The sequence below is a fragment of the Morone saxatilis genome, unplaced genomic scaffold (assembly GCF_004916995.1).
Source record: "Morone saxatilis isolate NCDOM2014 unplaced genomic scaffold, NCSU_SB_2.0 Contig2, whole genome shotgun sequence".
NCBI lineage: Eukaryota > Metazoa > Chordata > Actinopteri > Moronidae > Morone > Morone saxatilis.
This window is the reverse complement of record NW_023339762.1, coordinates 22,061,169-22,085,054: the sequence shown is the minus strand read 5'-3', so window position 1 is coordinate 22,085,054 and position 23,886 is coordinate 22,061,169. Positions and strand designations below refer to the sequence as shown.

Below are 23,886 nucleotides of genomic sequence, written 5' to 3'. Positions count from 1 at the left end.
ATTAAGCCCGATTATAAATATACGATAGAAAAGATCCAAATTAAATAATAAACAATTTGTTCTTTTTTTTAAGAAAAACTGACATTTTATTTATATACCATATTATTACAAAGTAGTTCAGTCAAAATGTCCAATATAAATAAATAAAAGTACTTCAGACTGCGGTCCCACAACACCACCTGTTGTTTATTAATTATTAGTTTAAAATAATCCTTCGACGTCTTCCTGTCTCTTCCTCTTGTTACTTTCCGTTTTGCTGCGTTTGCCTCCATTTTCGCTGTTTTCACCTGTAAAATTTTCCTGACACCGCTTCAATTCAACCACACTGCCAGTAAACGCACTTACCATTTTATTCAGGTTTATGTCACAGTAACGTTTCTCAGTCCCATCGGTGTCAATACGGGCTCTTCGGTTAGCAATAGCTCCCGTCTCCAGTCCGAGATCCTTGGCTATATTTCCAATAACTGATCCTCGTTTCATCTCCTCAGGAAAAGAATAGCTCATGTCTCCAAACGCGTAGGGCAAAAAAAAAAGCAGGAAATAGAAGCTGCGCGACTCAAAGGCGATCATTGTCATTAACGATGAGGTCCTAAGACGTTAAAGAATCGACGCAACACTCACAGTTCAACCACAGAACACGAAGAGAAACAGCAATTCAGCGTGAGTGTGTCTATCTAGACCACGTAATGGGCGTACAAGAACGTCTGTCCACAAAGGATAGAGGAATTAAAGCAATTTAAGGCTGGTGTATAGCGACACCGTGAGTTGAGTTCAACAATAACACTTTCCTTTTAAAAACAAAAGGAACACTGCTAATTGGTTGTAACCATGTCCATTATGCCTCTAAAGAAAACATAAGATAGATTTACTCGAAGTTTACAATATTTGCAACTACAGTGACCCACAATTCCAAACTTAGACACCTGTACAACAGGTAGTTCAGTGCATCCTAGACTGATTCACATTTGGACAAAACATGGACTTTTCAAGCCTGAGCTTTTTTTTTCAGAAGCTACATACAAAACCAGTCTTGTAAAAGAGTGTAAGGCATTGAATAACAATTAGTAAGGAAAATAATCTCAGTCAGATAGAAAATAGCATAGTTTCCTTTGTGCACCGCAGCTTTAAATAGATTATAATAATCAGATAATCCTTTAAAATGTTCTCAGATAAACGTTTATGCAAAGAGTAGACCAGGCTCCTGTCCATATTCACTGTGTCACCAAAATTGTGTCACCATGTGCATATCAGAAGGTGCAAAACCCTGGACTTTTAATAGTTATTTTGTATTGCGTAGAATTTGGCTGTATACTGAGTTAACATTATGGCACAGAGACTTTGAGATGTATTTCTGTATATGTATTCTATTTAAAGTAAGCTTACAGTATAAATATACTGTAGCACATGCATGACTGCAGTGACTGGCTAATTGCTACCTGAAAACATCTATTTGCATGTTTACAATTTATATTAAAATCACCTTTGCCATTATATCACCAGACTGTACAGGTTTGGCATACTGAACACTTTGTCTACTGTGGGATTAGGATAGTACCTTCCCATATAAGTGCCTTGCTTTTATTCCATCACATTAGTTGAACTGTTACATTTTTGTTTTGATTCTTTGTATTGGCTGCATTTCTATCTCAAGCTACAGCCATAGTTTAATGTCGTGTATTGTAATACAGAGTTTCCTTGAAAACATCATAACTCAAAGATATGTTAACTAAATCCATGTCTGTATGCTCAAGAAATGCTTTTGTCACCCAGTTTCTAACTACATCCAGTAGAAAACAGGACTATGTTGGAACAATATTGGCCTAATATCCTACAATCAGCTTCAACTTGTGTTGACAAATGTGTCATTACTCAAGTTCTTGAAGAATCGGAGGCATGCATTATGTTTATAATAGAGAAAAAGTGTTTAAATTAAGACGAAGAAAAAGTTTCTGTTACTACATTATCTTAGTACAACGAACTGCAAACAATGAAAAGAACACTCAATGCAAAAACCCAAAAGTCAGGTAACTTGCAGTACAGGTAACACTAGTCTTAACACACACCACCACTATACAACTAACAAAGTGACATAACACTGTGTAGCATACCCTCCGAAAGATGGTAAGAGACTCGACTGATGGTTTTAACATTTATTGCTGTTCCAGAAAATCAGCTCCATAAACCAACGTGAGAACTGACAAACAAAGAAAAACAAAGCAATCACATCTCTGTTTCCACTTCTGTCCATAATAAATGGTAAATGATCACAGTACTTTCTCAGACAACTCAACATTATACCAAGCAATAAACCGCTAATTCACCAAACACACGGGCAAAAGAGTTAGCATATTTTTCTGACACAAATCATCAAATAATCACCATAAGCACCATAAGTACAACACACACCAACCTTGTGCCTCCTCGGGGGGTTGCCAAAATACACTCAGCCTTTGACGTTAATATCAATTAAACTTTTACCGTTTTACTGTTAGCTCATTCATTCCGTAGTCAAGTGGCTTTGTTTTGTTCGGTAATACAACACAGGAAGGAAGTAGGAAGTAGTGGTCTTCAAAATAAAATGTCACTATTTAAAACAAAACCTTTATCTTCAACACAGGCAAGAATATATATATAAAAACAGATGAAATTACATTTTCTTAGAAATAACCCCAAATCATGAAATTTATATGCAGAGAAATCATGTCAAAAAAATGCATCTAAAGCAGATATTTGTTTTTCAAGATTAACTTGTAAACAATGCAGGCTGTCTTCTGGTGGACAAAACAAAATGGGTTTGCTACAGGAGTATTAATGTGTCCTGTCTTTGAAGCTGTGCCTCGAGTCTGTAACATCTGATGAACAACCTGCTGATCACAGCCACAGTTCACATCCAGGTAATCATTATGATGCAGAATGGTGAGCTCAGGACTGATGTTAGTGGACCTTTTGTTTCAGTAATTGGACAAGAGCAGAAATAGGCTCCGATAGTACGTAAAGTGTTAACAGCAGTGCGTAAGCTTTAATAACTAACACCTTCAGAAGTTTATACAATACAGACATTTTACAATATCTTAGTATCTTAAGCTGCAGTTAGGATCCAGTTAAATGTAAAAGTCTCTCTTCTATATCTGTTTTTTTTCTTTTTCACAGTTTCTGAGCTACAGAAAATATCAAGTTAATGTTATATAACCTTTTGTCATCAGTTCCCGGGTCCAGTTTAGATGGTTGCTGGATCCCACAGCGTCCCCTCGGTTGGTTACCAGTTTTATTGTGTCAACCCAGAGTTAAACCGATCGGCGCAGACAACCGGCCCCAGGGTAGGACGCCATGTGATGAGCAGTAATTATTCTGTAAGGCATTTGAGTGCACTTAATGATAAGTGCCCTTAGAGCCAGTGCCATTCCTGTAAAGTCTAATCTGCTGTCATTATGAGCGGTGAGTGCTCACTTTGTGTCCCTGTGTCTCATGCTACTGATTTTTCTGCCTTCGTGACGGCAGAATGATTAAGTTTATGGTCTGTTTGTGTGTGTAGCTGGACAAACAATCCCTGTGTACCTAGGGGCACTTGTAAATATCAGCCTCCATTATCCACTTGGATTAGGATCTCAGTTAATGGGAGCAGATGAAGGACTTAGTATAATAATCAGTTAATTGAAAATACTTGCTCCCTGAACAGACACTGACTTCATTTCTGGCTGCCTGCCTTCACAGGAGAGCCATCTTTACTTTAATAAAAACACATTTCTGTTGCACAAGCTCTATTTATTGTTCAAACCTTCATTTTATGAGACCTGTTGTGTTTGAGCATCAGAGATTATCAGTGCAGATGTAAAGGTAAGTGAGGAGGAGTGATAACTATTCATTCCTGTCTATTCCTTTAGGATGTGCGGGCACAATGTGAATGTTAAAACTCTGCAGATGTGGATGTGTGTAAGTCTTTGGTATATCTTGATGCAGTTCAGTGAAATCTCATGTCAGCCACACATCACCTACCGGCCCTGCCTCAGTTTCTATCCTCTACTAGGGCTTTTTTTTTAAATAAAGAACAGGTACATCTTTAATTTTTAATCTTTATTTGCCAAGGCACGCATGTAATCGTTGTAAGGTTAATGCTTTGTCATGCGGTCTGCATCGTGGCTTGAGCTGTAGCAGATGTAGGTCGCGCAGGCCTCGGGAGACCTTGTGGAAGTCGCTATGGTGATTTTCTCACAGCACGCTCCGTTATTGAGTGATATCTGGGGTTTCTTAGTACCTTCACGAGGTTTTTGCATTTGATGCTTCACTTAAAACTATTAAACATTCTGTTTAACAATTTTACAATTTCTATTACTGTAATTAAGCGTATTGCCGATTAATATTGTTCTTAGTTGGAGCACCTACTTCTAGCCTCAAGTTATTATTCACACCCTTCCTATTGTTTCCCTTAATTGAGCCAGAGACACAACTATAAATCAGTGGGCAGGATCTGGCCTCAACCCCTCCTATGAGTCAGTCTTGGCTCTCTGCTGGGAAATTTGGCGAGCTCACAGTGTTCTTATGTAAATGTTTCTTAGTTGTATGCTTGCAAAGAAGCATGCAGAGCGCTGGTTATGCAGTATTCATGTGGCAGTGTCTCACCCGTCCATAACCATATAGTTTGTAGTTGCAGAGCTAGTGCGGCTGATTGTTCCCTTCCTGTATTTTGGCCCATTTACTTCGGCAGAGCCACAAACGTCTACAGTAAGTACTGTCCAAGTAGTTTCTGTGATACATCAAGGTAAATCTAACACTAGAGGGGTTTAAATACTGTTTCTGTGGGTGCTTGATGTGTCGCTGGACAGCGAATGCAACCTCATAATCGTGCAGCAACACTTCTACGTGGCTGCATATATTTTATTTTATTGTGAATTTGTCTTGTGAACACTTAAACGTACGTGAATGATAAAATGTAGGACATGCCACATTCTGGGTCACAGTGTCTTCCTTCGCTTCTCACTCTGTGAACATGCACACTTAGTACATTTTTACACATGTTTTTCTTGTCATACAAATCCTTACTTTGTACTAAGACGTACATGAATGGAAGTTAGTTCTGTTTGGCTGTTTTGAGTGTACCATGGCCCTCTGGTCTACATGTTTCTGTTTTTCTCTTGTAGCTCTCCGCATTTGGCTCCAGTCTCCTCTGCAGTGCCTCCTCTTCTTTGTCTTTGTCCCTTAAGCGCTGTCAGCCCAGGGATTCTCTCTCAGTTCACTTCTTATTTAGGTTAGACGTACTCGAGTGTTACGGCTTCCTCCTTTGCTCAGTGATCGCTGCCCAACCCATTGTACACTTGTTGGTTTGATCATTAGCTGAAGTGTCATCGTTAGAGATCAAACTGCTGACATTATGTTTAATTTCTTTCATGTTATATATATATATATAAAGTTACTGAAAACCTCAGTAATGCCAGGGAACTTCTCTTCCTCTACCTGTGAAATGGTAATGATCCAAAAAATAAAATCCATGTTACACGATCCTGGTGAAAATATAGTTAACATTTTAGAGAGACACAACTCTGCGGTGCAAATGTTTATATATAAAGGCACATATTAACCAGTCCTAAACCAAAAACCACCGTGTGTTTCTTTGCTGGAAGACTGGTGTGTTATTGAATATAGGAATCATAGTAATGTATTTGTTGTATATTAAGGGTGTGTGTGTGTGCTGCTATGTGAATTGATGTGTGTGTTGTTTTGGTTTTTGGATTCGTGGCTTATCACACATCCCAGCTGTCGGAGAATGCATTGTTCTTTGCCCAGGCGTGATTAAGAAGCATTTCAATGAAAAACAAAAGTCGGACCAAAACGGGGTGTTGAAAACAGTCTTTAGCTGTAAACAATACAATATAGGTCAAGTACAACCAGTAAGAATGAGAGTCCAAATCTAAATGAACATGAGAAGTGATGTTTGTTTAGCATGGACTCCTCCAGGCCTCTGATTCATATCCTACTAAGGTGTGTTTGTCTAGTCTAAGTGTGGTAATCCTCCGTGAATATGATAGTGTGTTACTGTCTGTGTGTGTTCGACCATGGTCAGCTGAGTTTCTGTTGACTTAGTAAACACTGAACAGAATCCTGTTTCTTTCCATGAGAAATATTTTATGCTGCTGCCTTCAATTACCCTTTTTTTTATTGGATTAAATCCCTGATAGACTGCTCAAGTACTTCCCAAATCTACATTACTGCAGAGTATTTGTAACGGCCTGACAGTGGCAAACACACGTTAGCAGCTCCTTTAGGACTACGACTGGGTGGGGCTCCGCCTTCCTTAGTGGCGTGAACAGGAGGAGCATGGGAAGACTACTGAGACAGTGGGAGGGAGCCGGTTTGTCTGTTTGTACAACGTGAGTTAAAAGTGAAACCTTACTCGAACCTTTGTGTGTCTGCAGGTGAGACAGGCTGCTCCAACAGAGGCTTCTGGATGCAGTGTCTCCTGTGGCTCAGGTGAAAGGTAAGCTGAGCGCTCACCTGCTGACCCACTCTTTAATGTCTTAATAATGCATAAGGCTAGCTGTTTGTTTTCAGCTTCATTAAATCAAATACGGTTAAGGTTTAGTTTGTGGACCTGTTTTTCACTCAGTCTACTTTCAGAATTTGACACAAGTACGTTTTTACTCAGTGTTGCCAGGAGGGATAACTTACTTTTTGAGCAGATTGCAGAATTAGGGCATGTCTCTTAAGGTACGAAGTACTTTCTGTGTATGCCAGTTTTTATTTATTTATTACATTTTAAGTCTACTTGCTTTCTGCAGTTATTGATCACAGTGTCAACTCGTGCTGTAAAGCATTTGTGCTGTTTTGGTCACTTCTGCATTTCCATGTCAGCAATTCTGTGTCAGGGTTGCAAACCTGGAGCGCTGAAGGAGAAACAGTTGTGTGTCGGATCCATTTGGGTTAGAAAAGGAGTAAATGTTTGGGTTTGCTCAAGGACAGCTGGCTACAGAATGATACTTCAGAGAGATAGGCAAAGACCTAAAACAGGCAGAGTCCATGTTTATCCTTCAGACAGTGGCAGAAGAGGTATAATGACTAGTTTCTGTTTCTTTTTTCAGCCTGCCAGCCTCAGTATAGTCTGTATTTTGGTCACTCTTGGAAGGATAAGTGTACCAGTGTCGTTATGCATGTTGGTTAGTTGTATAAACAGCACTGGAGACAGTGGACAGATGGAAACCAGGTGTTCTTATAACACCTAATTTAGCCCTAAAAAAAGTTCCTTTAGGTTTGGTGGAAACACACTGATCGAAGAGTCACAGTTTTCTAACTGTCCTGAAACCGTGTTGAGCATCACTTAGCAGTTCTGCTTTCCTACTTCATACAGCCCTAAGATGGTAGCAGACTGTGCTGTGGTAGTCGTAATGAAGAAACTGCCTGCCCGTATCAGTCAGGAGGCGTTTGGATTCAGCCTTTCCCAAGCTGTTTATCTTGGCATGTGTTTGCAGCGCGAAGACGTCTGAGATTAAACGACGAATTACACATTAAGCAGGAAGCTCATACCCAGGACACTCTGGACTCATTCTTTCATTTGCATAAAGGTCTATCTGATTTACTACGATGTTAAGATAATGGTTATAAATATTTGATACTGACTGACGTGGTGGTTACATAGTTCCCTTATCTGCTCTGCATTTCATTAATAAGGTTTAGTATTGTGCAGCCAGTGTGGTCTCCATCAGCCTGGCTTTGTTAGTTTTAGTCACCCGATACCAACAGTTTGAAGTTCGCACTGTGATCACGATTCTGTTTACACAGGTGTAGTCTCGTGATATCAGATGGTTGGAGATATCTCCGCCCACCAATCGTCTGGAGGTGGTTGCACGAACAGCAGAGTGAGAACAGCTGCTGACAAACGTCCCTCACTTAAAGGACACACCTTCCCTGAACCAATGCTCTCCCCCGTTCTCTTCCACAGAGAAACAAATGCTGAATTACTTCGTAACACAAAGAGATCCTTTAAAACATTGAAAATGTCCTGAGGAATGTTTTTATTTTATTTTTTATTATTGTGTTACCTCAAAAGCACGCAACGACTCCCACACACACTTTGAGTACTCCGTCTACCAACGTAAGTCACCCCGTAATGTCCTCAGAAGCAGATGTGTTGGCCGGGCCGGACAGATGAATCATGTCCTAATAATAAAAATTAAAATATTCTGCTTGTTTTTAACTGATGAATATGTTTTGCCACAAACATTGAAGGAGTTTTCTTCTGTAACTGTGCTCACTTGTTGCTGGTTGTGACTTCTGCATGCCTCCGCCATGTCCCCGTCCTAAGGGTCGCCATAAAGACTGATTGTTTCTAACGCAAGTTGAAAGTGCCAAAGTGGAAAATTGTCACAATTCATCTCTACCAACTCAACTTTTAATTTCACTTCTGTGTTTAATTGAATGAAAGTGGTACTGATACCAAACTGTCACCTTTATGTCTCTTCTCTCTTTGTCTCATGTATCTGTTGGACACTAAAGTCATATTTACTCTTCCTAAAGGTCTAGTAGTTATCATTTAAACAACAAATTAATTGGTGAAGCATCGTATAACATCTATGATTTAGGAGCCAGTGAGAGTAATAGGATGGGACAATTAGATGAATGGCTCGAAGCCTATATTTTATCTGATGTTTGTCTAAAGCCAGTTCATGAAAGACATGACATGCATTCAGGGAAATTCAATAAAAAGTAAATCCAAATTGGTTGACAGAATAAATTAAAAGGAGTGGTAGTAATGCTAAACAGCATCTGCACTAGGTATTGTAGAACTCCATTCACAGAAAGTGGAGTAGCCAGCACAGCAAAGCAACGTGTCATTTAATGGGATCAACACTGAGGGAGCCAGTGTGAGATTTATGTTTATTTATTGTGTCCTGATGGTTGGAGAGAGTGGATCTGAGAGTTCACCTGTGTATTAGTGACACATGGAAACCAATCTGGACCTCCGATTTTGTCTGAAACAGCATAATGACTCCAAAAGTAACACAAAAATGAAATCTCTTTTATTAGGGCAGCAGTAAAAGTCTATGTGGTAGAGATCTTGGTAAGTAAAACTGAAACTGCATGGACAGACGCCACCGAGGGACAGTGGGAAAACAGGTTCTGGGTTCAAACCACTGATGGTATATGAGGGCGACTTCATGGGCTTCAAAAAGAACTCTGATAGTATTGAGTCTTACGGAGAACTACCTCAGTAAACAGTTTTCTAATGAGTTTATGGTCTCATTTGCTAGTTTCAAGTCTTCTTCCATACAGGATGATGCTCATTTAGTAACTTATGGACACATTTAGAGTAAACTACTTGATAAAGCAGGTTATGCTTTAGGGAAGTGTGTCCAAACTTCTGGAAATAAATGCTTTGGCATGGCTACCTTGTGATTGACAACTCATTCTCAGTGAGTCCGTCCAACACACCGCACCGATCAACCTGTCCATGAATCAAGATATAATTGCATTGCTTGTTTCTTGCTGAAACTGTTTTCAGAAACATATTTTAGTGTACTGTTCATCTGTGACACAAGGACGCGTGTCACCGGGCAAGCCGCCATTGTTTTCCTGCTATGGCCGAGTCGAAACTGCCAATGACTCAACTCGCAGTCCGCAGTCCGCTGCTGGCTCCAAAAAAACAATATGCCATTGGTGTCAGCCATAATGCCAAACTCATAACACTCCACACACCGATGGATGGACTCACGATAGGTACGCACTTGGTTCAAACCTGCTGCGTCTTCCTGTGAGGAGTGTGCGTGTTTTTTCGTTTGCAGGTTTTCTCATGTCGTCTCGATGACTCCAAATTGCTCGTAGGTGTGAATGTGACTGCGAATGGTTTTCTGTGTCAGCGCTGTGATCGACTGGTGACCTGTCTAGAGTGTCCCCCGCCTCCCCCCCGCAACCCTTAAAAGGATAAGCAGGTATATAATGATCCTTGGCTATAAGTGGCATCATTTCTATGTACTCCACTGACTTGAGTATATGATTAGCACTCTGGCTAGAATAAGCCTGTGTATCTGCCAGTGAAAAGCCTGGGAGCTGCTGCCAGCTTCTATTAAAGTGTCTGTCAGTGTGGGATTGATGAAGGGACAGAAAGAGGGCAGGTGGAAGACAAATAAGAGGAGGGGGGGCAGGCAGGCTGTGGGAAGTGTTGATCTGTTGACCAAAGCATTAATTAGCATTGTCTAATCAGTGCAGGTGCACAGGAAGCGAAGGAGTGTGGAACAGACTTTAACTTTAACACTCATAACACAGAAAATAAACCATGTGCTAGTCCTTTAGTCATATCCTTAAAAACACACCGACAAGGCTCCCTGCAGATGTATCTGAGGGCAGACATCGACCAGTGCTGGTTACGTCTAAATGCCAGATAATGAGTCGGATTAATCCGTCTGTCACTGGTCACGTGTTACTTTAGAGGCTCAATGAAACAGAACAGTTTATTTAAAAAAAAACGATTAAAATAATCAGCTTGACAGACTCCTGAAGTCAGTCTGTGATGCAGCAGTCCGGTTCATTTGATCCTTTGCATATAATACAACTTCTTGTCTACTCTTTTGCATTTCTTGATATGTCACATGTTTCTCCCACAAGAGAAAGAACTGATGCGCTTAGCTTTGACAACCTGCCCCTTTTTGGAGTGTTTAACAAATACGAAGCAGAGCGTGAGCTGATTTTAAGGAGAGGACAGCGGCTGCTCTGTCATTAGATCTATAGAAAACGTCTAGCCTCTTTACATTACATTCATTTAGCTCCTGGACTGGCTTGTGACACGACTATCAAGTGACTGCTTGAACAAAGGGTAGGATTTGCACTCAGGTTCAACCAATTACTTCCCATTCAGTGTTTTACAAATCACGAGCAAGTCTTGTTGTGGCAGTGTCCATTCATCTCTGGTGTGAGAGCGCCCAGCCATCCAACACAGAGTGGTCAGCCAATTTTTTGTTTTTTTCCCAGATATGAGAGGCTTAAGGGTTCGGGGAGAAGTGGTGTGAAGTTGGCTTGTTCCCTCTCTCACCGTCCCTTGCTGGGAAGGAGACTTGGACGAGTCCCGTGCTGAGCTCAGAGGTGGCAGCTCATGGATCTCATCTAGTATCTCAGTTTTTTGCGGATGGTTGCTGCCAGTGTGGCTTCATTTAAAATGTTTAAAATGTATGCTGCGTGGGGCTCTGAGGTCTGAAGGCTGGATTCTCAAAAGCATCATGCTGCTTTTTTTGTTTGAGGTTGCAGTTTTATTGTCATATGCATATTTAGTACAGGGTACCACAGCAATGAAATACAATGTGCCTTGGCACTCTCTCAGCACCAGTCAATCAATAAATAAATAACAATTATAAATAACATTTAAAACATCCAAGAAAAAAAAAAACATAGTAACTAAACTCAGACTTTAGCCCTCCTTCCTGCTGTCATTTATTAACCTTATTACCTGGGGGTAGAAACTATCCCTGAAACGTGACGTACGCGCTCTGTTGGAAGATGAAAGGATTATACACAAAAATGAACATTGTGAGGAGGAGAATTAATACATAAGTGTTTTGTTGTTTTTATTTGTAAGAATGCCAGCTGGTAGCTTTAATGAATCAGACAGAGGTTAGGTAGGTATAAAGTTGGGCGATTGTACGAATATATTGGTTATCGGCGATCACTGTTTGTTGTCTTTTGGGCAGTTTTTGTCACTTTATTTATGAGGAAAAGCCAGTGTATTTTCACATCTAACTGGGGTGAATTAAGGGTTCATTTCAACTAGTTTGACAACAGGGAAAACAGATACAAGGTGATTTGCAGAGGCTCCAAACAAGACTACAAGAGGGGCAGATGGGGACACAGGAGGCACAGACCGGGGCCGGAGAGTGACAGGCCAGTCGAGGAGAGGCATGAAGTGGGAAGAGGAGCGAGGGAGGTGAGGGGCGTCAGAGAGGCAGCGACAGCGTGTAGAGCAAGACTAATAAAGACGGTTTTGGCTGGTTTTATTTTGTTTCTGTTGGGTTTGAATAAAGTCAAGTTCAGGTCTATAAACTGACAGTGCACTTAACATGCAGACATTAGCTGTATCTAACTAGAAACAGTCACCAACCTTGTGTGTGCTAAATGTGCCTGTGTAGGTGTGTGATGGCTCAGACTCTGACTCATTTCAAAGCTCACCAGGAACTCTAGTCTTTTGCTTATTTTTCCGTAGATCTGCTGCTTTTTTTCTCCAGTTTGTTCATTCATGAAGTTCTATAAGCTTCAGTATAGGCCAAAGTTTTCGCTCAAGTTTAATACTTATATATAGATGTTTCAGCCTTTTAGCTGGCACAGCAGTTTTACGTTTATAGCCACAGTATTTTTATTCAGTTTTTAAATTACGCAGCCAGTATGCAGAGAACTCATGACAAACAGACACATCTGACAGTTAAAATGCCCAAATAAAATGTTATTTCAGAAAATCTAGTACGCATAATTTATTCATCTTTGGCATTTGGTCGTTGATTAAATGGTATATTCCAGTAAGCAGTCTGTAATGTGCCCCAACCGTCTGCTCTTTGCTTTAGCATAATTAATGAAAGTCCTTTATCTGACACCTTGTCATCCACCATCCCTTGCTTAATGACCCTCCTTCTCTCCAGCCTCAAGGTCTCTGCTGGCAGACATCTTCTTCCCAGCCCCTCACACCTCCTGTCTCTCCAGCAGACGGACAGAGGAGCACCAGCCCTTAGCACACTCACTCCTCTAGGGACGACACTTGGCCCAGGCCGTAGCCTCCGCTGGCTTAATCAGACACAGGCTCATTTACTGCTCCTTTTCTCTTTCTGTGCAACCTCCACAGCTCATTATTTCTTTTTCTGCCACAGAGGTTTTTAGCTCTATAAAAAGGCATGATGTAACAGGGCCTTTAAATCGCTGCTGCGACTTCAAGTAGAGCGAGAAAGGATCTAATTTGCATAGCTCTAATGTATAATTCAAGGTACGATGTGGTAAGTAAAGTTGGCTGATATATTGCTTTTTCATGCCGTAACTTTTTCAGCTTTGGAAGTGGAAATGCGGGAGTGACATTTGGAGCTGAAGGGAAGGTAGATACGGCACTGGGGTGTCTTAGCATAACATTTGCTGATACTGTCAGACTCTCAGATGGGCATTTTTATAAATAAACTACTCTTTTGGCAAGTGAGCACAGTCTTGTGATACCAAGGCATATATTCTACTTTCATGTTTATGTAACCATGGAAAGTTTTCTCATAGCAGCTCTTCTCTTACAGCAACATCCTGATCTGCTCTCAAACGGGCACACAATGGAAACTGAGGGTGGCCTTGTGAATACAAAGTAAATTGCCGTTAAGCCCTGCTCCTTCCCTCATGCAGATTGGGTTCAAGTGCCTTGCTGAAGGGCACTTTGTCAGAAAATTAATTGGATGGAGAGAAGGTTACCTTTGTACCTCTCCCTCTCTCATTTATCACATATTCCCTGCCAGGCCGGTTTCTGATCATCAGCTTTGATGTTACCAGCCCACTTTCTTTAGTTAATAATGTTACTTTGAGCTATAATTTTCAATGTCCCTTCCCTTCTCCACTATTGTCACAGTTCACTACTTTTCTGTTCTATCTCACTAGTGAGAGCCAGTCCTACAGACTGTGTGTAATAGAGATTGATACAGCAAGAAAGAACACTAAAATATGTAGAAATAAGCCAATTCAGACACGATGTTCACAGAAATGAATCTAAAACTATCTTTGTACTTAAAAACACTGGTACTGTCTTTTAAGAAGGCTTAAAGTAAATATTTGTAGTTATAGGTTATTCTTTTATAATGCTGTTTAATTACTTTTTCTTTACTGTTTACTGTTATTCTAAATAAAACGTAGTTAAATAATATTGTGGCATATGTTTTTGCATTTCATTTTCTAAGGACCAGACCTACTGATTTCCTTTCATATTTACTTTTACTCCAAATGATTACTTTATAATATGGATGTGTAATTTGCGTAATGTCTATATTCGAGTAGTGGCCTTGAATTATTATGGAGCAAAAAGAACATAAGAATAGTGTCCAAAATGAACACTTTTTGCGCTGCACGGACTGTAGAGGTAATCTGACATGAAGAAAAACAATATCCACAAACATCAAAAATAAAATAAACTGTTAAATTTCCTCATACATCTTCTCCACTCTTATAGTAGTCCTTAAAGTCCTTCCGCAGTTTAACGGTAGCATATTTCCTGTCACCACTTTTGTTATACACCCGCTAATGAGGTGATGAGAGGTTGCTTGTTATCCGTCTCCACTGTTTTCTCCTTGTGCTTAATCTGCAAATGGTTAACTTGATGCCAGATAGCCATAAACATAATTCAAGTCAATGTTATTCTGTATAGCGCCAATTTCATAAAAGAAGTTATCTCAGGACACCTTTTCAAATTCAGGAGCACGTCTAGACCGAGACTCCTTTCTACCAAATTTACAGAGACCCAACAGTTACCACCATAGCAACACTAATAATAATCAAGACTACATTTATTTGTAAATCACTTTTCATAAAAGAATCTCAGAGAATGCTTATTTGATAGCAGCAGCTCTTCCATATTTATTGACAAGAAAACCTACAGCGTGTCTTTATTCCTCTGTCATGGCTTTGTTGCCTCGTCTGGCTCCCGGCTGTCGTTACTGGAAGTCTGTGTCAGTTCGTGTTTGTCTACATGTGGGTGCATGTACCGCATGTGGGAATCAGTGTGCAGATGCTGATTCTCATGCAGCCAGTGCTGTCAGATGTTTTTCTGTGCCAGCAACACTATGATGATCTTTTGTTAAAGTGCCATTGTGCAACGAGTGTCCTTGATGTTCCAAGAGAAGCAACACAATGAAAATGAAAGCAAGATGTGTCAGTGCAAGTCAGAGTCATGGATTCAGCCTCTCAGTACCTTACTGAAGTCTTCTGATCCTTTAAATGTTCAGGTACTGTCTGTGTGTGTGTGTATACTGTACATGTTCATGAATGTTTGCATCCGCATGGTGATGTGTGTAAATAAAGGTGCATTCGCCAGCTCAGCACAGCCATCCCTGGCCTGGATCCAACCGTATAGACGGCCAGCTGGCTTGGTCTGTCTACCAGGTCAAACATGGTTCCAGTGTGTGGAACCGTAGTTTGGTGAATCTTAGAGGTTTTGGATTTATTAAGAAATGGGAAAATGACTGCATCATAAAAATAGTTAGGAATATAAACCTTGAAAGTGGTTGTTGGTCGGATAACTCGGCTTGACTTTTCACTGTGTGTGTTTGCTCACAGATACATGATACAGACACATTTGTACATAAAAGGATTCCTCTGGCTCTGATTTCACATACATTGGCTAATCTTCGCAGCCCTACTCCTCAGCCTGAACCAGAAACTAATTTCCCACCCCCTCGTAGGGAATCTTAGATCTCAATTTCAGGCTGTGTTTACCTTGCTCCATCCCTTCTCCCTGACAGAAGACTCGTTCTCAGAAACTGCTTGTGTGTACAAAGGGAGGTTGTGTCTCCTGTTTGTCTAACCTGAAGCACAGATAACAGTGGAGGTACTCTGCCCAAACTGACAAAACCTTCAGCCCCTCTTCTTCCCCCTCGACTCAGCTCACACAACTACATACAATCCATCAGAAGAGCAAGACCTTGAAGTTAATATACGGCCAATTGTTGGTATTACTGCAGCATCTGGGAGGGGGTTGCCGGGTAGATCAGGGCGGAGATTGTGGTTGCAGTGATGTCGTGAAGGTTTCACCGTGGCCATGGACCACCGCAGTTCCCACACTCCCCACACAACAAAGGGGGTTTCCTATTTTAAGTAAGATCAAATGGGAAGTCTGACTGGAAGGCATGTCCTCCATGTGAGTTCCTTAAAATATACCTGCAACCCCCACAAGACTCAGAATAGAACAACTAAACCACACATCCTCCCACCGAGTGTCATAAAATTAGCCTCCTGTGAGCCTCTAACAGTAGACCTAGTTCTGTCTTCTTCGTGTCCTCTTAGACTCAGTAGTTACAGTTTTTGATTTTAGGCAAGGTAGATATTTTTAGATGTCTTAAATGTTAAAAATGTCAGTGACAGTCAGTAAGTTACAAAGATACTTCTCCCGTTTCCTTGTCCTAGACAACAGTTGTAACAGCTTGGTGGAGCTGTGACATTTTCCCTCCTGTCTGTTGCTGATGATAATGACCGTGGTTGGAAAGAACATAATTATCATCTGCTGCTTTTTCATGTTTTTAAGGAGGTTTCTTAGAAATAGTCTAGTAGCGTTTTTACAAGATGTTGTGACAGTAGAAGAAAAACAACATGGTGTTTCTGATGTTTCTTTTGCAGGAATAATAAAGGCCGTTGAAAAGGTGGATGTTGTTCGGATAGGAGCAGTGTGTGTGAGCAGTGCTGCAGTAGAAGAGGCAGTGGTTGAAATGCACTGCACGTCTTGCTTGTGTGTGCGTATCCCCACTCTCCCCATTGTACCATGTACAGTACATTACAGTGTGCATTGGTAACACATATAGTGTCAGTGTTTCCTCTAGGACCCCCCTCCCCCCCAGTTCTGTTTCAAACGTTTTCCCTATGAAACAGAACTGACACTTGCTGCAACACAAACAATTATCTTTACTCGTTTTAATGTTTCAGCACATGTTGATGATTCAGGACGTTGAGCTGAGGAACTGAAAGTTGGCCAATTAAAACTGACCCGCCGCGGTGAGTTATGTGGTGGAGCTGTTAGTTTATAGTCCGACTTGGGAAGAAAGCGAATGATTTGACAAATAAGCTGACAAACACACGACAACAGGTGATGTGGAGTTAACTGAGCCCCGAATAACCTCTGAAGACTTCCTACTTGTTGGGGACTGGGGCTGCATTATGTCGGCAGGATCATTTAAAAGGCAACCGTGACTACATTGTGCGTCTGCCCCATTTCTGATACCGCGGCGCTCCAAAATCAACATAGAGGAAACACTGAGTGTACGTAACACATGACGATTGGTGTATATGTAGGTCATATGGCCATCCTTTAGTCCTGTCGTCACTGGAGACGGTGGGGTTAACGGGGTTGGGGGTGCTGAAAGGAGGACAGATGGAGTGACGGAAGGATGGAGGGAGTGTCTGGACTTAATCTGTGCCATCATATTAGCAACATCTGGCTTGATTCTGGCTGTCAGTATTGCAATGCTCTGACACTCTCACACTCACACAAGCTGAGCACTTACTTCAGCGTACAATGTCTCCTTCTGAGACGCGATTGAGACCCTGATTGAGGGAATTGTTCTGTAATCAAGAATGGGACACGTATATACGTTACATCCCTGCTTTATTTGTCCCCTGTCCTACGTCTGAGACTGAATGTGTGTCGGTGTGTTCTCGAATGCCTTTGCCTTTTTAAATAATCTAGCAAAGTGCATCAGTCAGGGCAGAGGTTTTTGAATTATTAATATGCTTAAAATCGTCTCATATAGCTCCTGGCAGTGCCGTAGCAAATGGCAGTGTGTTAGCTGAAGATGTGTAACCAAAATCTGTAACCAAAATGTCTTAAATTCTTTGGATTACAGACCCTTTCTGTATCGCCACCATTACTGCCACTACTGCCAGCCTGAGGAGGGCCACGACTGAAATAAAGGGTGGGTTTTAACCTTAAGTAGGCCAACCGAACATGGTGCCTTTTATCTCCCCCTCATCCTCTGAAGAAACTGTCAGGCTCTCTCAAACTCTCGATGCTTTTTTTATGTTTGCTCATCCTCATGGGAACACAGCACACACAGATAGTGCAGGCAGGTGGGTGACGACAGAAAGATGAACTCTTGTACTGACAGTCAGTATCCTGTTGTTGTGGGCGTGACACGGAGTCGTGAGGAAAGATGTAGCACAGACAGACGGTGCCAAGTTGATGTTTAATTGCCCCGATGGTAGACTAATAAGTTATATAATTATATTTTCTGCAGAATCGTATCCTCGTTACTCGGAGGACAATCTACCACGGTTGGTACCAGTCTGATGCCCCGGGGGTTGAGAATGAGAGCTGTAGGTAATTGGCAACAACAAAGTTTATTGCAGATAGAGTTGTTGATAAGAGATGAAGAGCTTTACTGTTCTCTTGCTCTGATTCTATCTATATAATGTGTGGTGTGTTATTTTTTCTTCTTTTAAGACTTCAAACTTCACTTGGAATACCTGTTAAAGTCCTATGAGGCTGTGTGTTTTCACTAAGATGCAAAGAGATGTGGGATACTAAAAAATTACAGTGTGTGAAGCCAAACGGTGCCATCAAATAAACATCTAGTTTTGTCTCAGATACTCACAGACTGGTTACACTTATTAAATTATTATTTTTGGGGGGGATTTTCAGCTAAAATTGATGTTGAAGTATGTTCTGACTCTTAGTGTGTGTGTGTGTGTTTGGCTCCAGAGAGACAGAGCTAAATCAGGGAACAGCTCCATAAGTAGGGTTGACAGATGTGTATAATTTAAAATAACTACACATTTTATAAACCAAAAGAGCAACTTTTAGTATAAAACTGTGGTTTGATTGCAGCTAAAAATACCGTTAACACACGGAAGCTGTGCTGCATTCAGGCCGCTGATCTAATGACTATTTTATGTTCGTGAAATCAACATTAGTTCAAGATAATGACGATGTGTGTATTTTGTGATATATGCTATTGATTTGTATTAAAAAATGAGCAATTAGCGACAGTGTTGAAAATGAGTCACTGGTGCTTCCAGATTTATCTACTGGTGAAACATTATGACAGGAAAAGATGCGTTTTTAAATTTAGCTGTGTTAGTGTAGAAATATTCTGCTGCCAAGAGCCCAGCATGATACCATGCTCCCACTGCTCCACCGTGCTGTGTATGTGTAGTCAATCAATTGAAGAAACAGTCTCTCGGCAGAGTCTAATACAGTGTTTTTGAGTATTTAGCTTGAGGATGTGAATAATGTGGAACTGCTCTGCACTAAACCTGGATCTGTGGAGCATAATGTAAACCGGTTACTATTAACCACTAAATCCACAGCCCAGCGTCGTGTGTCCCAGAGAGAGACTGAGATTTATATTAGTTAGCTCAGTCAAGCATAATAATAATATACAAGTTAGAACATGTCAACATGTTCCCTAACAGACACCTCTCTCTCTGTTTTCCCTCCCTCCTCCTCCCAGTTGGTGTAATGATTACTAAAAACGAGCATACCCCATGTGACAGCAAGGCAAGAGCTTTCACCTCCACAAGGTAACTGTGGGTCAGATGCTTTTGTTGTTGTGGTTTTATCTGTTCTTCTCTTCCTAGTTCACGGTTAATGTTTGACGCAGGAATGTCAGTTATTGAATGGCCTGGCGCTGCAACCTCACTGCGTACTATCGCTGTGCAAATATTAGCCTAGCACCTGTGTATCATGGCTGTGGCAGATTACGTTAATGTAACTTCAGGCACTGTGTACAGTGAGTTGTGAGGGTTGAGGTTTAGCACGGCTGCATGTTGTGTTTAGTATTAATAGAAGGTCAGTCAAAGGGTAGAATGACTGCTTAGAGCAAGCAGAATAAATAGTGTTTGAATTTCTCTGTGGTCTCTCATATGTTCTCCTTTGTCAATATATAAACCAGTGTGAAAAACTGAGCCACTTCACTGAGAAAGTCCTCCTATTTCACGGTTTCACAAGTGGCACTAAAGACCTTTATTTCCAGCTTGTTATTTATATTCATGATTTTGGTCCCACTGATATATCTGAATGTCCTTTTGCTGTTGATGTCCAGTTATGTTTCCACTCACAGTACTGTCTGTTACTCTCACTGTCTGTTCTTTCCTCTGCACAGGCCAGCGCCGAACCTCTTAACCTCCGAGGAAACAGTAGCCACATGTTTTGATTTATATTTAGACATGAAAACACATCAGTGTGTTAGTTTTCTGTCAGGCTCTTTTGTCTTAAAGGTCCAGTGTGTAACATTTAGGAGGATCTATTGGCAGAGTTAAATATAATGTTAATAGGCCTGTGTTCATTAGTGTATCATCCACTGGAAATAAGAATCGTTGTGTTATCGTTATTTAGAAACGCACTGATGAGGCGAGGGGTTGTAATATGTTAATGCGTATCATTATTCCAGGAAAGCAATTAAAGCTGCAGTGAGTAAATGACCTTTTGTCATATTTGTTTTCTTTCACTTCATGCTGATATTAACACACGAGAGAGACAATCTGTGAAAAAAATGGCTCCTCCAAGTGCTCCTAATGGCATTTGTCCACCAGAGCTGAACGAAAACAACCAATCAGAGCCAAGAAACATAGTTGATTGTCGTACAATACAGATACTGTGGGACCTGGGAATAAGATTTCAAGCCACTAACACAAAGCGTCTCTAATTAACGATCAACTATTTTTCTCAGACATTTTTATAAAAGTTACCTACTGTAGCTTTAATACTGGCTGTCCTTTGAATTTACAACACAGACCAGCTTTGATGTAGTACGACTGTAACACACACCACAACTGTTGGTGTGTGTGGTCTGCGTGCTCATGTATGTGTGTTCCTGAGTTATGTGCACTAAATGCGACCTGCTCTGCCACTGCTGCTGCTCGGATCGGCTAGTTGGAGAGGAGCGTTTTCTCTCTCCTTTGGCACTCCATCATGAGCATGTGTAATCCTCCCTCCAGTCTGTATCAACAAGGCACACACACACACACACACACACATGGTCACGTATGCACAGCCACACACTTACGTCATTTACCACACAGGCACTATTGGAACGGCCTCCGAGTCCGTATATGCTCAACTGACAGGCCCACACACAACACCAACACATTAAGCATGCGTGGATTCCACACCCATGCCTAGTCTAGACTGCCTCCTGTGCTCATACACACAGTCTTTCTCACAACAAATCCCACCCTGCAGCTGTGATTGGTTCGTGCAGTCGGCCTGCATGTCTGCCCACATCTTGACCCGCCTTAGGGCTCGTACTGTAAGTGGTATTAATTCTCTGTGTGTGACTGTCCTGGCACAGTTTGGTAGCCTATTGTTGTTTACTGTTGTGTAAGGCTAAAGCTTCGTGCTCTTTTCCACGCAGCCGGCAGCGCACTCAGGGTTCAGCACTGCACTACAGATGCACACATGCACCACAGCAACGAAATGCTATTTATAGACTTGCCCCACAAGGACAAATAAGGCTCCTTTTTTGGGAAGAATGAATTTACTCATATCTTGATCGTTCACAGCTGCCTCTTTTGAAAGGACAAACTTAGACTTCTCTTTATTGATCCTTTTGGGATTGTGAGGAAATGAATTTCCAGCCAGCCGGCTCACAAAACAGTGTAGAAAAATAAAGAGGTAAAAAAATACATACAAGATGATAAACAATAAACTCTTTGCTAGATATAGAAAGTAGAGATAAGAATAAAAATAAAAGAAAAAGGAAAATGAAATCAAATAAGATAAATGTAGAGAACTGTATAGAGGATAAATATAGATAAATAAAGATCAATATATAGGACAGTATATGGCATTGTGCAGTTCTACTTTAAGGTGATGTTTGCAGTAAAAATGAGTTGTGTTAAGTGATTTTCACTGACAGGTAAATCTGTATTTTCAGTTTCTACATTAGTTCAACATCTCAGCCAATCAGCTGCAGTGTTTGTGGGTAGTCCCGCCCACAGAGGCAGCTGATTGGCTGAGAGTTACAGTTCTGTACTTTGAACAGTGACATTTCCTTATAGTGATAGTAAGGAGGACTTCTTAACACTTAACTCCTGTCACCGTCTCGTTACAAAGGTACGTCTATTTAAAGAAATATAAAGGTGTTCAGTTTTAAAAATACTTAATTTACACGTATGAGTTCGACGAAGCAGGACTGTGGTGTGAGTTGTTGGTTATTAAACACAGATAACAGCGTTAGCCTGAAGAGTTCTTTAGGTTGCTAAAATACCTTAACTAGTATGTTCTTGACATTTACCAAACTGTTTTATATGTTGTTAACTCGCACTGTGTGTTTTCTGTAGCCAGGGAACTGCATGTTTGAGTAAGTGAAGGAACAGTAACGTGTTCCTGTTGTGATGAGACTTCCTGAGTTTACATGACACAGCTTTTTGTTTTAACTCTACAAACATGTTAAAATACCTTCCTATAATCTCACTGAAAACTGTCTGTTACTCTATCTTTGGTTACACTCTGATATACATATATATATATATATTAAATCATTACAGTGGCAGGAATCACTTTCACTTTTTGAACCTTTGCTGATAATAAAAGCTGATCCTTTATTGATTAGTCAGTGGAGTTTCACTATGAGCCACGTCCTAACACCTTTATGTATTATTAGATTTATACTGATAGATTAAAGATATTTAGTATCATATATAATGCTATTTATTATCAGTGTTGTGCAGTAACTCATTACTAGTTATAATGTTACAGTAATAATATTGTTTTCCCCAATGACTATTAGTGTAACTCATTACTTACAGTATTACTTTTGTGAGCAAACAACCCTACTAATTTAAAATCCAATAATCCAATCACATCCATGGATACATTTTTTAAATTGTAGAGGAAACTAGTTTAGAAGATGGAAACGCTTACATTCAGCGGCTGGAAGTATTCCCATTACTCTGATTTTATCCAACTATATTGAATTGTAATCCACTTGATACAGTTACCCATTCTGTGGGGAGTAGCAGAGCAGTAACATTACTTTTGAGAAGAGAAATGAGTGATACATTCAATAGTTTGACTAACGAGCCCACCACTGTATCTTATGCAGTGTGTAGCAGCTGGTTTGATCCACCCTGATGTGAACATACTCAGATGCAGAGTCCCAGTGTGAACAGATTCCTGGAGGGATCTGGTCTCTGTGCTCAGTTTGAAACCGTCTGTGTCAGAATACCCGAAACCAATATGATGAAATCCTTAACGACACTTAATGAGTCAGTTTCTTCTATTCAGGAATTACAGTCAACACACTGAATAATCTTTACATGCAAATCAAGTACATTTAAAGGGTTTGTTTACCCAAATTATAGATATATATTTTTTTAACCCTCTCCAGACAGTTTCCACCCTCAGTGGGAGTGGATTCATTTTTATCTCAGCTTGTCAGAACACTACAAAGAAACAGCGTCCTGTTCCTCTGGAAATCACCTCACGGTTATCTTTCTTCCAAAGAAATACTGCTGAAGTGTGTACGAAGAAATCTGTTGAGATCTGTGCCAAAATACTCCAAACAGGTCCTTGACACAAACAACAACGACAACAACACAGTGATATACAGCACAGTACATGTTGTACATAGAATGTGTATAGTTTAGAAACAGCATATAGATAGATAGATAGATAGATAGATAGATAGATAGATACTTTATGTATCCCGATACTGCGTGTGTGCACATATATGTGTGAATATACGTGTGTAAATGTGTTTCTGTGTGTATGTATAAATATATGTGGAGGTAAAGTCTATCATTTAATTGATAAGAAGCAGAGAAGAGGGGTTCACTTCCTCTTCCTCACTTTGGCTGGTGATGATGAGAAAATGTTTTAACTGAATCGAAAGTCACTGGATGGTATGACACGGCGCAGAAATACACAGGAAATGAAGGAGAAAGAGGCGTGTCTTCATTTTCTATATGACTTTTCCTCTCGTGCGTTCATGCCTGTAGGGAGATGGCTGACGCCCATGGTGACGTGCGCAGCGCTGGAGACACGGTGGACGCCTTAAGACTCTTTTCAAAGAGGTAATGCTGCTTACTATAAAAGCCCTACACACTCACACAGCTGTTCTAACACACTGCTTCAACTATTTCACATCCACCTGAGCTGTCTAAACATGTTCAAAACTCTGTGTATGTGTTACGGTGCCAAACAAGTTCCTCTAGTTTCAAATAATTACAACGCATGTCCACAAATCTGTGTGTGTGTGTGTG

At 40.7% G+C, this 23,886-nt stretch overlaps 2 protein-coding genes across 2 annotated transcripts in view; both read left to right on the top strand.

The window, feature by feature from the left end:
- Positions 1-23,886, top strand: part of osbpl5 (oxysterol binding protein-like 5) — a gene marked incomplete at its 5' end in the record, with an annotated part of 47,667 nt that overhangs the window by 7,658 nt on the left and 16,123 nt on the right. Inside the window, 1 exon segment of the mRNA XM_035664931.1 lies at positions 6,408-6,469.
- Positions 21,665-23,886, top strand: part of LOC118330421 (caspase-3-like) — a 3,473-nt gene continuing 1,251 nt past the window's right edge. The window contains exons 1-2 of the mRNA XM_035664932.1: positions 21,665-21,736; positions 23,623-23,697. Of these exons, the coding sequence (XP_035520825.1) occupies positions 23,627-23,697 (71 nt within the window). The 5' untranslated portion in view covers positions 21,665-21,736; positions 23,623-23,626. The remainder of the gene's footprint in view (positions 21,737-23,622; positions 23,698-23,886) is intronic.